This window comes from Streptopelia decaocto (assembly GCF_964273445.1).
Source record: "Streptopelia decaocto genome assembly, chromosome: 8".
NCBI lineage: Eukaryota > Metazoa > Chordata > Aves > Columbiformes > Columbidae > Streptopelia > Streptopelia decaocto.
In genome coordinates, this window is record NC_138662.1 from 7,871,951 (window position 1) to 7,890,882 (window position 18,932).

The 18,932-nt window shown below is 35.6% G+C and overlaps 1 protein-coding gene across 12 annotated transcripts in view; it reads left to right on the forward strand.

The window, feature by feature from the left end:
- Window positions 1-18,932, forward strand: part of CACNA1D (calcium voltage-gated channel subunit alpha1 D) — a 176,501-nt gene that overhangs the window by 121,031 nt on the left and 36,538 nt on the right. For 5 of the 12 annotated variants that reach the window (XM_082059732.1, XM_082059737.1, XM_082059739.1 and 2 more), the window contains 6 exons: window positions 768-878; window positions 5,535-5,618; window positions 5,947-6,030; window positions 15,763-15,801; window positions 16,227-16,355; window positions 17,104-17,169. In XM_082059732.1, coding sequence (XP_081915858.1) covers window positions 768-878; window positions 5,535-5,618; window positions 5,947-6,030; window positions 15,763-15,801; window positions 16,227-16,355; window positions 17,104-17,169 — 513 coding nt within the window. The remainder of the gene's footprint in view (window positions 1-767; window positions 879-5,534; window positions 5,619-5,946; window positions 6,031-15,762; window positions 15,802-16,226; window positions 16,356-17,103; window positions 17,170-18,932) is intronic. The other 7 variants (XM_082059742.1, XM_082059733.1, XM_082059735.1 and 4 more) reach the window with 4 other exon arrangements.

Sequence of the window (18,932 nt, forward strand, 5' to 3'; positions counted from 1 at the left end):
CCTCTGTGCCTTTATCTTCTTCAGAAGTTTAAAAACTTAATACATGGAGCAACTCTAGTTTTGCATGATCGTGCAAAACTCACACAAATGTGTTTTCATATGTGAGCTGTGTATCTATATATGCCTGTATGTTTTTCTTTTTGCTTTTGTGGGGGTTTTTGTGTGTGTATATATATATTATTCTAATTTTTGTATGTTATCTATGCAGTTCTTCGCCAGCTACTTCTCTTGCCTACTTTCCCGAGTTGTCTCTTTCTTTTCCCTAGTACTTCAGATTTTGATAAGAAAGATAATGGTTTAAATTTACAAAACCATTCTTTTTTAAGTAAACTTGCATGCCCTCCTAAAAATATCACTCCCACACAATGTATCTTATTTTGTGACTAACATACTGCAGGCTTTCTAAGCAGGTGTGACACGAGGTTATGTGATTTCAAAACCTAGCATATGAATCTTCAGAAAATGCTATTGTCTAATACTCTTTTATTGAGGGACAGTTTTCTTCTCAAAACCTTCTCTCTGGAGATTCCCTTAGGATGTAGCAGATTGACAGTTCCACTTAGTGTCTAAACAGAATAGATTTAAAGAAATCCATTCTTGACCAGACATATTCATCTAGTCTTGTATGTTTATAGGTGTGCATCATAAATACTATTGGAAAATACTTCCCTGTGCAGCATTTTTGCCAACTCTGTCTTAGGTTGCCTTACTTTCACTTAATATTTTAAAGCCTTTACTTCTAAAAGTATTGTATTTTTCATTCGCAGCACTATGGACAGTCTAAGCTCTTTAATGATGCAATGGACATTATGAATATGGTTTTCACAGGAGTGTTCACTGTTGAGATGGTTTTGAAACTAATTGCATTCAAACCCAAGGTAAGTTTTAGTTATGATTTAATTAGGTCATCACCACAGGAATTAAGTACAACGTAAGTTTCATGCTAGCTAAGTATTCAAACAACAGAAAGAACCTATGTTTCCCACATTTATCAGTGAAATCATAATAGAAATGTGAATCTGTTAATATGTGTATATGTAACTCCAGGAATTGAAATACAGGTATCAGAAAAAATATTACAAGGTGGTTGATGAGATCTGGAATATTTTGAGGTGATGAAAATGTCCCTTTGTAAAACAGATAAGAAATTTCCTGTTACAAACATTACTGCTTCTCCTGTTCATGGTATGACATTCATAATTTTACCCTAAATTAATCTCCAATAAAGACCTGGATGTTATATTATATTTCCTATTCTAAAATGCAAAAGTTTTTACTTTATAAAATATAACCAAGTGCTACAAACATACACATAAATAATTTGCATATTGAATAGCCTTTTTAAATGTTTATGTTTTCATTTACACATACACACTATTTGGTAGAGGGCCCCATAGTGAGCAGCTGATTTTTTGCCTTAAAGGGACACTGTCAAAATGAACAATGCAGACACATTTTCAAAAGTAGATTTGTAGAAGAAACTGTTAGCTATAATTATTACATTTTAAAAAAGGTGAGAATCAGACTGTAACAGTTACTGCAGTCTTTTTGTTCAGTTCTCATACTCCATTTATGGCAGTGCAAAAGTTAATAGTGAAGAACTAAACTAGATTTTGTTTTCAGTACAAAGAAATCAATATTTATTTTGGGCTTAAATCTGTGTAAGTCAGTCAAGTGTGGTCACTCATTATACGTGGAATTTGAAAAAAGCCAGTCACACCATTTGAAGTTTACTGATCTCACCGTCTAATGCTGGTATTTCTCATTTTCCGTTGCCCTTTTGAAGTAATCAGGATATTTGCATCTGTAATTGACTATGAACTGTGCCCTTCCTTGGTCTTAAGTAGCAAACTGGGTGGCTGTAGGCTGTGTGGGCAACCCTGTTCTTGCTTTAAACAAGCTTAGTTCTGATACTGAGAGCAACGTAGGCATGGCTGCCCAGAGCTCAGCATGGAGTAGGTGTATAACTACTTTCTGGCTTTTCAGAACTATTTATTCAGCTTGCATTTAGTCATGAGCTCCGCTGTGGAGCCTGAGCTACTTGATTTAAAGCTAGCTTGTATTTGCCTGCAGAAATAAATTATACATCGCTTGAGGTCTGGTGTTGAGATGTGAAGTGTGGAGTTCTGGGTGAATGCTTACCCACTCCCGTCATCTCGCTCTGCACTGTCCAGTCCATTGTGCATTTCAAATGAATTTATTTGTATTTTTGTGTCACCTATCTCATTTAAATGCTAAGGATTTCACATTAAAAATAACACAATATGAGGCCCAAGAGGAGATAGCTCAGATATGTGGACCACGGTGTCATGAGTATGCTGATTGTATTTCCTGATTTGTATTTCCTGTTCTATATCTGTGTTTCACACTGAAGTTTCAGGAGAGTTTGCTGCATTTTATCATCTGCTCTTTGAAAGAAGATTGTGAATCCTTGTATGGTTCTCCATGCACTTGTGACTGTAGTCAGAAATAGCAGCTAATGCAAAATATAGCGATCTGATCATGAGTGTATAAATCACAGTACTCCATTTGTATTATGAGCTTCCTACTCGTTATCAAATGCCATGTCTTAATGCTGGTCTCAGTATTAATACTTTGTACAATTTGAGTTTTAACTCTGTTGCAACATGCTTTCTATCTGATCGGATGCTTTTACTGTAAGAGATCACTGGATCTGAACCCTGAGAGTTTGAAGGGCAGACACTGTCAGTAAAAGGTTATTTCCCGAATTTCTTTCCCTTATAAGAAGCAGAACATCTTAAACTTTGTTAATTAGGAGGATGTGATTAAGAGGCCATGATATTATTCAGACTTTTGGCAGAGATTAATTATCAGGAAGGGAAGGGAGTTAAATATCTTTAAGATTGTTTCTGTTACTTGAAGATTTTAACTATTTTAATGGTCCTATACTCCTTAACAAAATACCTATTTGCAACGCATATTACTTAGTTCATTAATAACTGCAAATCAGCCAGCAGTCTCAAGCAGAATGTGAATGTCTTAGTAATCAAAATTTTACAGTAGATACATGCTGAAAAAACAATTAATTGCTTTAACTCCTATTAAGATTTAATAATGATAGGGACAATCTGAAACCCCGCTAAATGCTTTGCTTTAGGGTCCATGAGGAAAGACTCATTCGTTACCACTATGTTTGTATCACTGGCGGGTTTCTTAGTCTAGTCTGGCAGAATGGACAATTTATTAATTTTGTGCATTTAAAAAGTTATTTCAAAGACACTCAAAGCGTAAAATAAAAACTCCATTACTCACTCTGTAAAAATAAGAGTAGATAAAAACGCGTTAGTTTTTATCTCATTTGCTTGACAGTGTCCCCTTAATATGTTCACAAAAATCCTGTGAAAATGGTGATCTTTTGATTATGCTAGTCATGCAAACTTAAGGCTACTATAAATTATTTTTACTCTTACTATGATATTGTGTTGTTTAAAACCAAGGTACTGCAGACAGCTGTGAAATACACAAAACTTGGATAAGTGATAGATATCAAAGGTGATGCTGAGTGTCTGGCACACTTCTTGACTGGAAGATTGGAACACACAGTATTTTGCAGAACGAGACCCTAAACTTTCCAAGAGCACTAAAATATTTATGTCGTAGATTTATAGGAACATATTTTGCTGTTAATTTTCTATGGCTACATATTCCCCAGGATTTGTGATTTTATCCTTCAGCATTTCTCAATGAACAAATTTTTCATAACGTAAGTTAAAAGAGCAGGCCTTTTTTCTTCACACTGTTCCTCACATTTGCTAAAATCTGTTACTTAGCATGGTTTAGTACAGTACAAAATAAAATACAGCTATGCAATCTAAAATAATATGTCAACACATACCATATGTACAGCTTCATGATAGCTAGCTGTTACTTAAACTTGTAATGATTTTCCATGTCATTTTACATCAGATTTTTGTAAGAAAAAAGGAAAGATGGCTAGTAAGTGAATTGATCTTGGGTCATTGCAGTGGTGAAAACAACTTATTTGCATGATGTTTATTTGCTGTGACTTGTCCATTCCTCCCTTTTCCAAAACCATCTTTATTTTCTCTTAGTTTTTTTTTGTTTATTGTATGCTTTTGCTTTACATATTACTTTGAACAATATTTGTCTATACTGATGGAAAAGGTTTCATAAAATAAATAAATGTGTAAAGTATTTTAGCTATATTGAATCAAAACGTGAATTTGTTATTTCAGTGCTTTATATTGTAGTGTGTCTAGTGAAGTCATTTTTTCTGTAGCTGAAATTAACCTTTATTTGGAGAACCTTTTTGGGTTCCTGTTGTAAAGGAAGATGGATAGCACACCTCAGGATTGTGCTGATTATCTGTTTGCTGTTTGCCAGTAGTCTCTTATTTTATGTATCTATTTAAAAATCTATGTATCTATTTAAAAATTGCTATTTTAAAGTCAGGAAAGATCCTACTTTTACATGAGAAAAATAAGGAATAGGAATGACCAGGAAGAATATTACAAGAGTAGCTCCCCACCTTTAGTTGGCAACTGCTCATCTCTTTAGGATTACAAATGTCCGTGTCGTTGAGGTGGTTCAGCTTGATGTTTAGTAGAAACTTTGGGAATGGCTTGTTTTTGTGAAGCAGGATGAATAAAGAGGGAGCAATAGGGAATTGTGCAGGAGCTCTTTAGAAATGGATACATTTGCTTAGGAGGCCAAATCCATGACCATTGGCTTTTGCCCCAAGACTCAAATTGATTATTAATTGCAAAGAATCAAAGCATGTGACACAAATAGGGAATATATTTAAAGACATAAAATGTCAGAAGTGTGACTAAGCAATTTATGAAAATGAATTTTCAGGCATTGGACTGGCTGCATTAAAAGCATTAAGAAATTGTTCAAATTACTGTGGTTCCTAGCACTAACTTCACTGGTTACAGAATCAGGCCCCAACTGTGAGTGTAATGCGGATTTCTATATTAAACTTAGAACAGAAGATTAAATCAGTTCTCTAATATTTATACACCGTTCCATGTTAATAATTATGCACAATTAACCAGTGATGAGCTTTGAGCCTTTGAATAGTTTTAGCAGTCACTTAGAGAGGACTATCGTAAAGTCATCAATGTTGAGGAGGTTTCAATTGGCTTGGTCATGTAGAAATATTATTAAAAGGATTTTGTCTTGCTTGTTAGGGTGTATATGTTAGAACTTTTCAGCCTCACTAGAAGTCCAAAACTAGTTTTGGATGATGGCTTGCTTGCCAACATTGTGCTTCTATGATGGTGTGCTATGCATGTGTACTGCGTGTGTGTGTGCGTGTCTGTGTGTGTGTCTGTACATGTATATATATGAAGTATATATATATACACACACATGCACATATATGTTGCTTTTCCTTCAGTAGGCAATATTGTTTGTTTCATTTTGTTTTCTCATTAGACCACAGGTTTTGTTTAACTGATTTCTGTTTATGCAAAACTAAACAGAAGTATGCAAATATTTGACATTTCATGTGTAATCACAAACGTTTGCACCCTGCCTGCTCTGTTCAGGGCTATTTTAGTGATGCCTGGAATACGTTTGACTCCCTCATCGTTATTGGCAGCATAGTAGACGTCGTTCTCAGTGAAGCTGATGTGAGTATACCCCAGCTTACTTTCCCCAGTCCCTACTTCTCTTTCTCTGTCTCCCCACTATTTCCATCATCTGGACAAGTCACAGATTTTGATCTGATGTTTCTAAAGTTTGAGTACAGGCCAGTCATAGGTCAATTATGTTGATATGGGAAATAAATAGCCTTTTTCTCTACCAATTTTTTTTAGCTATTAAAGGGAAAGATTAGATTGTATAGTGGTACATCAGAAAAGCCTAGAGCGTTTCTGTGTTATAACACTGTCCTTTTCTTCTCTTTTTCTGTTTGTGTTTTTCTCTTGCTCTCTTTCTGCTGAATGCTTGTCCTAACAGCACTATTTCACTGATGCATGGAACACTTTTGATGCCTTAATTGTTGTTGGTAGCGTCGTTGATATTGCTATAACAGAAGTTAATGTAAGTAGCAACTATTCATGCACTAAAAAGTAATTGCTGTCATCAAGAAATACAGAAAATGTAAATTTTAACCTCCCAAATCCTTTTTAAGAAAAGTATGTTTTATCCTGAAGTCAAAGACTGAAACACTGATACAGATGTTTGTACAAGCTGTTATTAGAAAACTATATACCCGCGTAGTTGCACACGCACACAGCAGTAAGACATGAAAATTATCTTTTTCTACATATGTACAGAAAATATTTAACACATTTTATGTATAAAAAAAGGAACGAAGTCTCTCTTACTATTTTACTTGAAACAAAATGATTTTTGTAGGTAGCTTGACCAAGATAATTGAAGATTCTGTAAGTTGTTTCAGTGGCTCAGTTTAACAATTTTTTTTTTTTTTTTCTGTGGGAGTTTTATTCCTTAGAGTGACGTTAGCATTTGTATTTCATGAGGTAGCAGAAGAAAGGTACATAGAGAAAGTAAGGCTTTCCGTGCTGTGGAAAATAGAATGTTGTGGATGTTTTTTTCCTATTCCTTTTGCTTTACTGGTCCTGCAGTAAATGTTTTGAAATCTGAATTACTCTTAAAGTACATGGAAAATTTCATCTTTTTACCCAAATTTTGACTGATGGGCAAAAGAAGTATCCTTTTCCAAAGAAAAAATAGGGAAATACTAATTTTTGCCTGTTTTCCATCTGACTTGATGATTTTAATGAAAGCTTTATCACAAAAATGAATACCAGTTCTGTAGTAGATATGGAAGTGCTTCCATACTTACATGTTCTTTTGTTTAACTAGTCAAAATAAAATTTCAGAGGAAAGTCCCTCTTTTCTCTAATGCTTCTTGAGACCTTAAGAAGGGAGACTGCAGAGGTGAGACTTGGATCCTCCCCAGCCGGAGCTCACAGGCTCAGTGGCTGAGCCCAGCGAATTCCACCTGCTGGAGATCTCACCTGCTCACCGTTCTGAGAGCTGTTATCCAGAAGTAGCCAGAACGAAGGAGATCCCCAACATTCACATATTTTCCCTTTCTCAAAGAACAGATTAAACAGAGAAAACTGTAGGTACAAATAATTGCTTAGTATTCTATTTAGCTTCCATATTTTTGTACAGTGGTCACAGTTTATGAGCTGCCTAATAACATTCATTTTTTCTTAAATTTGTTTTAGTAAGCTACTTGCTAGACTTCTTTCCCCCCCTGCCCCGGTGGATTTTATTACTTGCTCAAATGGTTTCTTTTCAGTAGGGATATTTAATATGCATATTTTTTTTTACTTCTAAATTTGAATAAATACTTTTCAGTGGTGAATATTTAAGTTGCAATATCTCTATCATATTTTGGGGAAGCAAATCCATCCTGGGCATATCATTACCATTTAATTGAAACATTTTTTTCAGAGAAAACACATTTTAATATTTATTTTCCAAAGCAGTTCCTGTCAGGAACCCCATTCTTAGGGTCACATTCCTCCAGTCAATAGCATAAATAATACTCTTTCTGCTATTTAAATAGTACCTTGATTTTGGAACTGTGAATATGAGGATAATAAAGTTGCCTAGGAACATGGGACAAAAAAAAAGGAAATGCATAATTCTTAACTATGATTTGTCTAGAAGAGAGCTTTTGGCTTTCAGTGCATTGTTCAGATCAGCAGAACACCTGCTAGGAGCTTGGATTTGTCAGGCTGGTCTTGACTGAGGCCGTGGTTTGGTGAGGGTTTCTTTTGGCATCTCTGTGAGCTTAAGCAGCCTTCACCCACAGCCCCTCTCATCCCCACAGCGCTGTGGGCTGTGCTTATGCAGGAGTTTGGGGACTTCACAGCTGGCTGGATGAGGTGCTAAGCACGAAGTCCTGGCAGTAGCGTGGGCCGTGGTAGGGCAGATGGCAGTGGACGAGGCTGCTGCCAAAGGAAATCCTTGTTGTACTGTACCCATCCCACGCTCTCTTCAGAGCGTGTTAGCGTTGGCACAAACACCACCAATTAGTGGCAGGAGCTACTGTTGGGACACGGTGATCTACATAGTTTTAAATCATCTTTGGTTTTAGTTTGTCTGGTAAGCATAGTAATACCTATTATAAATGCATTTCAACCAAATGTAGAAAACAAATGTATTCCTTTATCTATTTTTTTAAGATGGCAGAATACCTTCAAGCATACACAGAGTCTATTAGCCCTCATTAAAGAGCTGAAATTTCTTTATAAAGCTGCAAATTCTACACTGCCATCTCAAAGAGTAAACATGATGAAAATAATTTGAAGGCAGATTCACTTTACCATTCCATCCTGGTTTTATGTTAAACTATGAGAATCTCATAGCTGTTTGCATTATTGGAAAGAACACTAGAGGAATGAGGTGATAATGTGTGAGTACAAGGACCTTGGTTTGCCCCTTGGATTTCAGGCTGATTTTGCTCAGTTCTCAGCAGGCAATGGACCCATCTATCTGTGAGCTGAAGGAACCTGAGTTGGCAGGGAGGGTCAGTCAGCACAGAGCTGCATTGTCCCACTGAGACATTTCTCAAAGTGTAGTTACAGTTCACAGAGCAGATTCTTAAAAGCTGCCTCTATTTTTTTTTTTTCCCCCAGAAAAGTTCCCTTTAAATTTTCAGCTCAAATATTTACAATTTTCCCACTATTTCCATTCACAGTATTACTGGTGTAGATAAGCATAATATTTGAGGAATGTAAAAAGACCAATCATTTCAAATAGCTTTCCGTAAGAACTGCAAAATGTGCTTGATTGTGAAGAGGTTGAAGATCAGCTCAAATGTACTTCTGTGATCACAGAAGATGTCCCTGTATTTAACTCCGTATTTGACACTGTATGGGCAGTGTTAATTTGACAGCATTGCTTGTAAGTGGTCACTGCTGAGCTTTCAGCTGTGAAGAACACTGTCATTTTAGTAAACCACACAGTCACCTTGAGAACGTTCTGGAGATACTTTTCTTCAGGAAAAGTGCACACCTCAGTCAGCGACTGGCACTGGCATTTCTTAGTTTTTCATGCTACACTCACTAGCAAAAGGCCTGTCTTTGGTGTCTTCTGGTACTGCACAGCAAACTATCTGTGTACTAAGTATTGTCTGTTCCTGGTCTTTTCCACTTTTTTGTGCTTTGTTTGTGCAAGTCATTAATGTATCAGAGTTTCTATATGTTTCTGGGCTTGATTTCCCATTTTCAACATAAAACAGTGAAAAATGCAGCGTGTCCAGGAAAATTTCTTAGATTTTTATTACTTTTATTAGTTTGATTCTACTGAATTATTCCTACTCCATTAGTTTTGTGTGAATATCTAGAATTCAAATTTGGTATATTAGGACCTTTGTCTTAATATTTTTTGGCATTCTGAATTGTGCCATTCCCCCGATGCTTTTTATCTAGCGCTGACCATGATCCTGGGAAATCTACAGCTCTGCTAAGATGCTGACCAGACTCTGTTTTCAATGAGATTTCAAGCATGATTGAGATGGCACCTGTGAAAAAATTCCCACAATAGAAACTTCTTAAACTGGGAAAGCTCAGCCTTGTTTGAGGGGCGATCTGAAACAGTGTAAACTGCTGGCGGTAATGTCAGATCACATCTGGTTGCAGTTGTAACTGCACAAGTACAGCCATCTTAGTTGATCAATGTAAAAGGAGTCTTGAAAGAAAGTGAATACCTAAAATAATGTAATCAAGATGAACTAAACATTCTTATAGAGTTGCATATATAATTGCTTCATGCTGTAGAAACAGCTCAGCATCATTCTGATAGTCTAACTATGTAGATTTTGACTATTTCCAAAGGCCAGCAAGTTCTTCTAGTATATAACAGGTTTGTATCTGACCCGTTTTTTCACAAGCATGGGCTGGACTTTCTAGTTACATTTCACCTTGATTTCAGTATTAAATTCTGGAAATTAAATGTCATCTCTTCATTTTGTTGTTCCTTTTCTTATTTTTTAGAAGTTTTATAATAATATATATGGTGCCCTGAGACTGGTTCTTCTGATCCAGTAACCTCCCATTCACTTATAGTCCAGGAAATTACTGTGTTTTGAATATTTTTGGTGCTTTGGAAATGAGTGTTTAATGTGTTCAGCAATTTACAGGACTGCTCTGCATCCTCAGGGACTGGATCAGTGACCAGGTCCAGAAATGAACCACCTCAGAGCAACATATATTTTGGCAATACTCTATTTTCTATGATTGCTTCTTTAATTGACTCTGTCATTTAATATCCCTTCCTTTAACCAATTCTTATTTTATGTACCTAATTGGTTTTCATGTTCATTTTATTTTTAGAAATTTTTAGAGGCAAGTATGTATAAGTAAATATATATGGCATAGCAATAAAAAAAATTAAAAACACGACTAAAACCTTCATAATTACTTTTGGATTTTGTAACCTTTTGTTTTCAAAAAGTTTCACATGACACACTAGATCTTGTCTGGTCATAAAAATGGTTCCTTTTCAATTACAAAAGCAGAGTAGTGATTGTGAGATAAAAGATGTGGTGAGTCTATTCTGGGAGATGGTCTTATATAAATTAAGACGATGGGAGATCAATAAATTGGAAATAAATTCTGAATAAACAAGTAACTTCTTAAATGGAAGTAACAGACAAACTTCAATCTGGCCTGTCTGTATAGAAACTATCTTATTCATCAGCTCAGAAACCATTTGGATGACCAGCACTTGATGACTTCAAAGGCATGATCACATTATTACAGTAGTAGTTACAGAGGCTTTAATTCACATTTTTAATTTAAGTTTATTTTGCCATTCGTGTGCTGCCAAAATGTCGAGAAAAATAATGGAGAGTTCACTTCCCTCTTTTGTGCAAATGTTTAATGCAGTCCCTATGGGACTCATTTTATGCATGAAGTTAAGTAGAATTCAAGTTCCTTGCTGAAACAGGGCTTAAAGGAACAGCATTGACATCTTCTTCCTGAGCCCCTCAGGAAAACCTGTGTCTTGGATCACCACTGTAGACACGTGAGGCTTATTCGATGCTCACACTACCGTAACAACTAACAGTGCTTAGTAGTGGTGTCACACACCAAAAAGTCTCTCACCAAACCAGAATTGCATATTGGGCCACTTGGCAAGAAGGAGTGCTGTTATTACCATTCCAGCCCTATCCACTGTGTACTGTTGCCTTGCCAACAGTGGGATGCTCTTTGACTAGACTGCCCATTGTGCGTGTGGTGGGAGGGCTGGTGCCTGTATTTAGGTACTGCCCACTCTCCTCATTGGAACTGATGGCAGAGCTGATCTTGCTTGTGTGGAGGAGCAGATTGAAAACCTCATATCTACCTCCCATAAGAGATTCTGGATTCCAATTTTGAACAAAAGCAGTTCAATTCAGTTTGAATCCCACTTTATCTATCAGTATTGTATGTTTAAATTTATGTTTTATTGCTAGTAATTCATATTTTTGAATACTGGTAATACATTGTGTGGATTTTTGCAAATATATCTCTATTTTTCTCACATATCCTTAAGCCAACATTTTCATATGGCTTTGTTTTCATTAATATGAAATCTACACTGTGTTGCAATATTTAATTTGGAAATAGAAGTAAATTTGTGAGCTGCTTTTATGAAGGTGTTAATACAAATAATTTAGTTACTTATTGCGCAACTGAATATATATTAGTTATCATACCCTATGCTATCAACATGTTAGTTATGAACGTGAGAGTTTTAAATACATCTTTTCCAAGGGAAAATATACTTTTTTATTCTACTCTGGGGTTCTTCACATAGATTCAAAATTTTTACTAAATTGTGTACATGGGCATTTGGTTCATATTGAACAGGGAATAGAGAGAGTGCTGATAAGACTATGAGGAATATTACTTGCTAGCACATTTGAGTTCCAGTAATTACTCTCTGAACAAATCACATAGGTATATACATATATGCATACAGACACCCACACACACTACACATTTCTGGAGATATTTTGGCAACCTGAATGCTTTCCTATATATGTTATTGTCATCATACGTATTTGTCCTTCAGATGTTTCCTTTTGTATTTGTAATCATGATTACATCATCACTATGTGCTTGTGTGTTTTGGCATGTTCTCATACCCTTTGGCACAATCCGTATAAAAGAAACCTGTGACCAGCACTGTGTACTAATATCCACTGTTTTTTATGAAGTTTATTTTGTCATAAACACAGAGCTACAGTTTGCTTTCAATGCATGGTGCAATCTGTTTCACACTATTCACAGTTTTGACATTGAAGCTTTTTTGAGTTAGGATGCTTATTTGGAACTTCTGTCGTGATATGAAGAGTGTACTGAAGAGTCACTGTTTGGGAAATGTGCTAAACTTTTCCATAAGCAGTAATAAATGCTTGACCAAAATTGGTAGGAGATTGCAAACATTTTAATCATTGAGTCAGAAATTTGGGTTGATTATTGATTAATTTTTTTTTTTGAGGGCTGGGGTTCGGGAAAGAAAGGTGCTGTGCTGAATTTTGATTAATCTAGAAAACCACGTTGCTGTCTACTTGAAATATTTAAGAATTGGCTTAAAATTACATAGTTTGGGAAGCACTTTGCTGAACTAGTCTCTCAGTGTAGCTGTCACATGGCTGGCAGAAAAGGTAAAATAATTAAGCCAGTCTCTGTCCTCATTTACCTCATTGCAGTGCACCTGTTAGCCAGGCAGAAGCTGTTCATTCATTCCAGCTGTGCTCATCACCAGACTGCCAGCAGTAATCCCAGAAAGCGCATGTGTCCTGTTAGGAATTGCGTAGTCCCACTGGGGACTAATAATGGTCATAATAATGACCAGCCAGTCCCCAAGCGTTTGGGACACAAGTAGGATTGGAATGGTTGGTGGAAGGTGAGGGGAAAGAGGAGGTTGTAGGTAGATTGCCTGACCAAAGGAAATGTTTTATTTGCATCCTCAGCAACTATCATCCAAAGAGACACTCTGCTCAGCTTGCTCTCTCCTCAATCTCAAGTCTTTTCTAATACTTTCCATAAATGTACATAATGTGCCACCTACTTATGTGTGTACATGCCAAGCAATATTACTGAAGTTGCAAATAAGACTATGTCTTTGGGTAGTATATGTTTTTTCCTCATCTGTAGAAAACAGATTTTTCTCTGTTATTGTCAGTCTGCCTGTTATTGTTACTGAAGATTGTGTTACCTTAATCTTAGTTTTCCAGATCTTGATCTTATTTCATGCTGGATGGACATACATAAATGTTAACTAACTTTGTCTCTTAGATGAGTATTTCCTTTGTAAATAAATGTGAATAGTGTTTTCTTTATATCATTATATTAGCTTCATTATGATTCATTATAATTAGTAATATAAAACAAGCTGCCATATTATCAGAGGGAAATGCCAGAGAGGGTAAAAAATCAGATACGCTCACTTTAAAATGTCAGTACCCAAAATGTTTGGCCAGTGATGGGCAGAAGTTGAATGTTTTCAGCTCCAGTATGAAAAAAAAAAATCCCCTGGTATCAAGAGTTCATTTTCATTGTTTATTTTTAGCATCTATCTTCACTTTCGTATTTTTGTACAATTCGCTTTTTATGAAGAGGGTGTTTTCCTTTTTCAGTCCTGGCCTGGTCTTTCCAGGGTCCATAATTTCTAATCTCTTGCATACGATGTCCTAACACTTCCCCGCAACAGCAGATCAGCCATCACAGACAGACGGTTAGGGGCTGCTTAGTCTAAAGCAGCTGAGAAAGAGTGTTTTTTGAGAGGAGTGTGCGTGCACAGTCCTGTGCGTACACCAGTGTATTCGGTGCCCTTCAGACAAAAACAAAAGTTGTGTCATTCCTGAGCACCTGCAGTGGGACTGTTCACATGATTTTGACCATCTTGTCTCTTGTGAGAATTAAGTAATTATTAAGACAGGTATATATAAAAAAGGGGGGTTACTGACTTTTCTTTTTGTCAGGGTTTTTTAATAACCAAATCATAATGTATATTCCTCATTACTTTTTTATTTTGGAAAGCAATTAAATAAAAATCTGTAGGACTAAAGTATCCTTGTTCTGTTCTTATGTATCCCATTACGTATTGCTATCCTAACACTGTTCTAGCTTATTTGGGGCCCAATCCTTCTCTTGTAAAAGCTAACGGGAAAAAAGCCCATATGCAAAATCCAACATTTTACAATTTTTTTTTTTAATTGTCTTTTTGTGATGATACTGTAATTTAATCTCTTCTGTTTCTGTCAAATATGTAATCTAATTTTTGATTATACAGAATACTGACTGCTAATTAAGGAATTTGCTCACTGATTAAGACAGTATCAAGCTCAGCATGAGTCAGTCACCAGAGATTGAAACAACATTTCAGGCTTTGTCTTCTGCAGTTTTCAGATAAAAATGAATGTTTTCTGTACCAAAAAGTCAATAGCAATGTGGGTCTGTGTACACTAGTACAGGTTTTTGGTTGATGTAGGTAGACAGCTTTACAAGACTGTTTCCATGTTGTGTGATATTTTGCCATTTACGATGTTTGTGACTATGAATTTCTCCTTAATCTGTATTTTGATGATTTTTATTTCAAATTGTTGACATATGCAGGGAATTTCTAGTGCAGCAGCTGTCTTTCCCTGGCAGCACATTTTTTTTGTGTATTTTATAAATGCTCTCTTTACTGAAGTCTAATGAGGAGACCTGGGATTTGGTTAATTTTAATGCATCAATTCAGTAATAATCCCTTAAATAATTTTAAAACTCTCTGTTTCAGAAAACACTGGTATCCTGGCAGGGCAGTAACATATAAATATGTAGACTGCATGTAGCTGAAGGAACAGTTGTTTTTACCTAATATTCCCCTTCTCATACCTTTAGACAAAACAATTAGTATTTTAATAAATACCATTAATGATCTAATTTTAACAAGGTACTGTTTTTTTTTTTTGTTTTGTTTTGTTTTTTTAACCATAGTATATTTGTATAATACACTGCCAGTATTTTCAGCAGAATCAGCTTCTCTCTTTTCCCTTTCTTCTCCCCAAGTCTTAGCTTGGGTGATGTCAATACTTGAGATTTTACTCCAGCACAGCACTGATCATGTGCGATGCATCCACAATGTGTTGGAAGCAGCACTGAAGATGCATCATGGTTATTGCTGCTTTATGTGACAATAGTTGTTGAAAGGTGCCCCTTTAAAAGGAGGATACTATAGGAAAGAGACTAAGACCCATCACTGGGATCTAATGTCATTCTAGTGCTGTAAAGTTTCATCACTGAGTTAACTCAAGTGAATTACTTGGCTTTAAGGGAAGCTCCTGGTATGATAGAAACCACAATTACTTGATTGTGGTTAGATCCCCGTGATGGAGTAATCAATCTTCAAAAAGAGCACAGGAGAAAAGGGATCTTGAAAGCCTAGTTTAACCCCAAAGCTTTGTTCTTGAGTTTTACTTAGGCTTACAGCTACAATTTCATACCACCTGTGGAAGTCAATGGCTAATTTGGTTTGGCTTACATAGGACCAGATATTTTATTTTGTATTTATTTTCTATAGACTCTTTTAATCATGTTTATACCAGCAGATTTTAGTATGAGTCAGCCAACATAAAATGCTAAAGGAAAGGTTTTAATAGGGTGTTAACGATTTGTTTAGGAAGTATATTGAGTTGAAAGATGTTCTTTTACATTTAGAAATGAAAAATGTTCTTCTTTCTGTTTATGGTTAAGCTGATTTTTTTTAATCTTTTCTTTGATTTTAATGTTTAATGTTCTTAATTTCTTAAAGCCAAAGCCAACTGAAACAGTCACAACTGATGAGTCTGGGGTAAGATTAGTAAGCTGACCCCAGTGGTTTTACCTCTACTTGAGTTTATTCTTTTTACCATGTCTATTTTCCACCAATTTTGTTTTTTTTCTGTATTTTTCATAACTGTCTTACTACAAAGGTGTTATGCAGTGGTTTGCATCCATTGTCAATGTACTATTGAAGTCTACTACAAACAAACCCAATATGGTCCTTATTAACAAACCAGAAAACTTGGAAATGCATGTGATGTGTGAAGCATTTCTACAGGTCCTGTGTTTTTAGCATGTAATTTTTCCTTTCATATCATGCTTATCAAGGTGAAAAGGCCTTCAAGATACATTTTCAAATCTTACCTCTTCCACCTTTGCATTTGATGTTGTTTTTCTGGAAGTGTTGCATGTTTGAGTTTTTATTTGGTTTGACTTCTCCATGATGCTCTTCAGAACTCTGAAGACAGCGCTAGAATCTCCATCACTTTTTTCCGTCTCTTCCGGGTGATGAGGTTGGTGAAGCTGCTCAGCAGAGGAGAAGGAATCAGAACTTTACTGTGGACATTTATTAAGTCATTTCAGGTTAGCAAAATTTTTTCTAAATTGCTTTATAATTATAGCCATTTATACACCAAATTTTATGAAGCAATACCCTGTTGAGTGCAAAAAACCTTTCTTTTGAAATTCTTGCTATCAGTAATGACATATTTAAATACATTTGCATGCTAATGCCAAAATAAACTTCACCAGTTACTTCAGTGAGTTGAAGGGTTGTTCTTTGTCATTTAATATTAGCTGTTGCCATGAAATTTCTACAGTACTTCATAAAAAAAAAAAATATTTGGTGTATCTAAAAGGGATAGGATAGGTTTTACATACACAGATCTCATACTTCCACACATTTCATTAGATGACTGTGAAGAGGAATTTAATCTACTGTTTAACAGAAAACTGATTTTGTAACTGTAACAAACAGATACTTGAATCCTTGCTCCTGAAAACTCTGATGCATTTGAAGTTAATGGAACTCTAACTGTATAGAAGGAAGTATATTTGTGTTGTCAGAACCAGTAATGAAAATAACATTTAAAACTGCTAAAGATTATTCTTTCCCCTGGAATTCTGGCAGAAATAATTTAAAATGTAATGAAGCTTCTGTTTGTTGTATGCAGCAGAATATTAAGAGTGATGGGTAATAACATTTTAAGCACTTGCATAGGAAGAAAAAACTTGTAAAATCCTGTATTGTACAGAGAAATTAGTTTTGTAAATGGAAATTGAAATTAAGATGTGAAATTATTAAAAGACAATGCACCTGTCCTGTTTCTAGGCTCTGCCTTACGTTGCCCTTCTGATAGCCATGCTGTTCTTCATCTATGCTGTCATTGGAATGCAGGTAATTATAGATTTTTTTTAGTATTAAAGTACAGTGTTGGCTACTCTGAAACTTGTTTACTAAGGTGCTTATTGAAACATTCCTTGCATAGTAGTGCTATACATATAAAGCAGAGCTTTCAGGGTAATGTAAAAATCTTATTTTGGCTGTGATTTTAGTAATCAGAAAATCCAAAAAGATGCAAGAGAAGAACTTGGTGTGAGTTTATAGTATTCTGGTGTACTGAAAGGAGCAACTTCTCTTCCATGTACTGTGAAGTGTATTCCTATGCATGAATGTATGAAATAATGTATGATTTTTTTTTTAAACTATAGACTTGTTCTGGCAATCAAGCATTAAAACTTTTTTTTTTTTTTTTAAGTATTTCCCTTAGTAAAATAATAGAACTAGTGAAAAAAAACTAGCTGCAGGTTTAGGCAAAGCTGAGCCTGTTGTTAATCAAGAGTAGGATATCTGTGCAAGATGTACAAGCACAGAAAGGCATTTGGTAAGTGGTCAAAGTGCTGTTGGGATGGAGGCGCCACTCCTCACACCAGCAGCAGTGCTGGAGGGCACAACCAGTTCTCCAGTCGCAGTAATTAGAGATGGCCAGATAGGAGAAACCTGGCAGGAAACTTCCTAACATTCTTCCTGCTGGGCCATTTCCAGTGTGAGGACAGGGGGCTGTTTGAGGGGGACTCAGAGGTTGCAGAACAGCAGCAGTGAAGGCACCGAGCGTGGAACTGTGTTTGGGAGCATGGTTTGAGTTGCATGGTCGTCTCTGTGCCACACACAAGATTTAGTGCTTCTCTAAGGAGGTGCCTGAGGAGCATGGCTGGGTGACCATCAGCACTTTGGAAGAAGTTCCTGATAGGTGTCCTGAATTTAGGCTGCAGATTTTTATTTTATTTTATTTTATTTTATTTTATTTTATTTTATTTTATTTTATTTTATTTTATTTTATTTTATTTTATTTTATTTTATTTTATTTTATTTTATATTTTATTTTATTTTATTTATTTTTTTTTTCTCATGGGGCCTTGGGATAATTCTGCATTCCATAAAACTCTACAGATGTTTTCTTTTGTTTTCAAAGTTGTAAAGTTCTTCAAATCAACACAAAGGGAGGTCCAAATTAGATGAACAGAAGAAATACACTATGGAGAGTGGTTTTGCTTCTTGATTTTTTTTCTTCATCATTTATCCAAAAACAACTTAACGCCCTTGCAGTCCAGCAGCATGTGTACAGAGCATAATGGTTTTATTTTCTCTAGTAACAGCCTTTACTGCATTTTAAGAGGATAGAAATATACTGAGGAAAAAAGAATGGTCTTGTGGCCAAGGAACTGCAATTTAATTTTGAGGAACAGAACTCATTTCCATCTCTGGCTGAGACAGGGTGCTCAGACTCTCTGTGCTTTGGTTTCCATCTTTCCATCTCTCTTTATTTAGATTTGAGGTTTTCAGGGCAGCAATTATTTCTTACTACAAGTATGTACAATATTTAGCTGAGTAGGGCTTTAATATCAATAAAGGACTCTAGGTGCTACTTTAAAACAAATATTTTCTCACCATGAGTGTGTATTAGTATTATAATGGTTTATTGATGCTGCGTTAATTTATTAAGAATTATCTTGTGATAAATTTACTCCATTTGCATCATTATCAGGAAAGTCTAAAGAGAGTAAAAAATGTGTATTTGTAGAAGTGTTTGTCATACACACTGAAGCAAGTTTAGACTGCAAGACCTACAGCTCCTGACAGTACAGGTCACTAGGATCAAA